This window comes from Mixophyes fleayi, chromosome 9, assembly GCF_038048845.1.
Source record: "Mixophyes fleayi isolate aMixFle1 chromosome 9, aMixFle1.hap1, whole genome shotgun sequence".
Lineage (NCBI taxonomy): Eukaryota > Metazoa > Chordata > Amphibia > Anura > Limnodynastidae > Mixophyes > Mixophyes fleayi.
In genome coordinates, this window is record NC_134410.1 from 18698245 (window position 1) to 18700128 (window position 1884).

Sequence of the window (1884 nt, forward strand, 5' to 3'; positions counted from 1 at the left end):
CAGTAATTTACATTCTGTTAATTTGGGGTGGAAAGTACCACTCAGGACTCCTTAAATACATGTAATCTATAATAGCAAGGGTTGTTCCTTACCCTTCTGATTAAAATAAAGTTTATGACTGGCGTAAAGCAACAACTAAGCTTATAAGTAGTGAAATGTCTAAGCAATGGTTATGTGGATATAAAAATGAGTTTACAGGAGTTTTTACATTTTTGAAAGTCTATTGTGGTTTATATAAATGTAATTTGTTTGTTAAATATAAAATATTGTATACTCTGCTATAGATATCAAATTACAGTTGGCCTGTGTTCTTTATAAGCCTAAGTAAAACTTAGCAACTCTTCTGTTGTCATAGATAAATGCACAAAATTGGACCAATAGTTCTTTTTATAGTGAATCAAGATAATTTATTCTTAAATTGCTAGTTCAAAAAAGTTGTTAAAATTTTTAAAGGGTATGAAAGTCATGAAAATATAAATTGATTCACTTTGCTGTACGTATAGAATTTGTCATTTAAAGATTGCATTTTAGTCTACAATTTGATCAAAATGTTAGCATAACAATTCTTTAATTGTTTTTTTAGGTATGTCAGCTTTTTGTTCATAATTTAGTTTAAGAGAGCTGAAGTGGCCAAAATCATATAAATTTTGAAAACGTTTACGCATCTGTAGCCTCATGTTACATGGTCACAGAACTTGTAGCGTAGTGATACATTATCCAGTATGTAGCAACAATTACATCAAAATTCAGTTAAGTGAGCCAGCCCACCCTGCGCCTTAAAGCTCTTTTTACATCTTTATTTTTAAAGCTATAGATCAGTGGATTTAGCAGAGGAACAGCAGCTGCGTTAATCAGAGCATAAAGCTTGTTTGAATCTAAACTGCTTGGTTTCATATATTGACTAATAAGAATGCTATAAAGTAGGACGACAACAGTGAGATGTGAAGAACATGTGTAGAAGGCTTTACGTCTGCCAGTGCTGGACCGGATCCTTATTATAGCGACTATTATAAAGATATAAGGAACAAACGTTAGAAAAAAAGGGCTAATAGTAAAGAGAAATAACCCTTCTATAAAGAACAGTGTATCCAAAACTGAGGAATTGCTGCAGGTCATTTTCATCAAGAGGACAATGTCACAGAAGAAGTGGTTGATTTCAATGGATGAATAACATGAGAAACTGGACAATATTCCAATAAGAGGAATTGGCAGTATAAAACCCAACACCCAGCATGAAGAGGCCAATAGAGCACATGTTCTATAGTTCATAATCAAATTATAACTCAATGGGTTGCAGATGGCCATATAGCGATCATAGCTCATGGCTGTCAGTATAAACAGTTCATCAATTGTTAAAGACCCAATCATAAATGTCTGAGTCATGCAGCCAAAAAATGAAACTGTCTTATCCCCAGTAATGAAACTTGTGAGGATCTTATGTAGAGTGACGGTGGGGCAGGTCATGTCTATGATAGACAGGTTAGCCAGGAAGAAGTACATGGGAGTGTGGAGATGAGGATCCATGCAGACTAGTCCAAAAATGACCATGTTACCTCCGAGAATAATGAGATAAATGAGTAATACTACAATGAAGATTGTAATTTTCAACTCTGAGACATCTGAGATTCCTTTAATGATGAAGTATTTAATAATAGTCTGATTGATATACATTTGTATGATCAATTTCAAAAAACCTAAAAAAAAATCATACACTTATTTATTATTTTATCCTATGCTTCATTGTACGCAGTGATTACAGTATTAACCGGTATTGGAGTCCTTTCATATATTTCCTAAAATGTATATTGTTAACGCACCTATAAATGCTCTTAATAATGTCTAAAAATAGTAAGGTTTTTAAAGAAGTTGAATTCAACTTTTCAT

General features: G+C 32.9%; 1 protein-coding gene across 1 annotated transcript; it reads right to left on the reverse strand.

Moving 5' to 3' along the window:
• Positions 1-750: 750 nt before the first annotated feature.
• Positions 751-1671, reverse strand: LOC142101502 (olfactory receptor 13F1-like). Its single transcript, XM_075185956.1, has one exon. It carries the CDS (start codon positions 1669-1671, stop codon positions 751-753), a length of 921 nt encoding a protein of 306 aa, XP_075042057.1.
• Between the last annotated feature and the right edge of the window lie 213 nt (positions 1672-1884).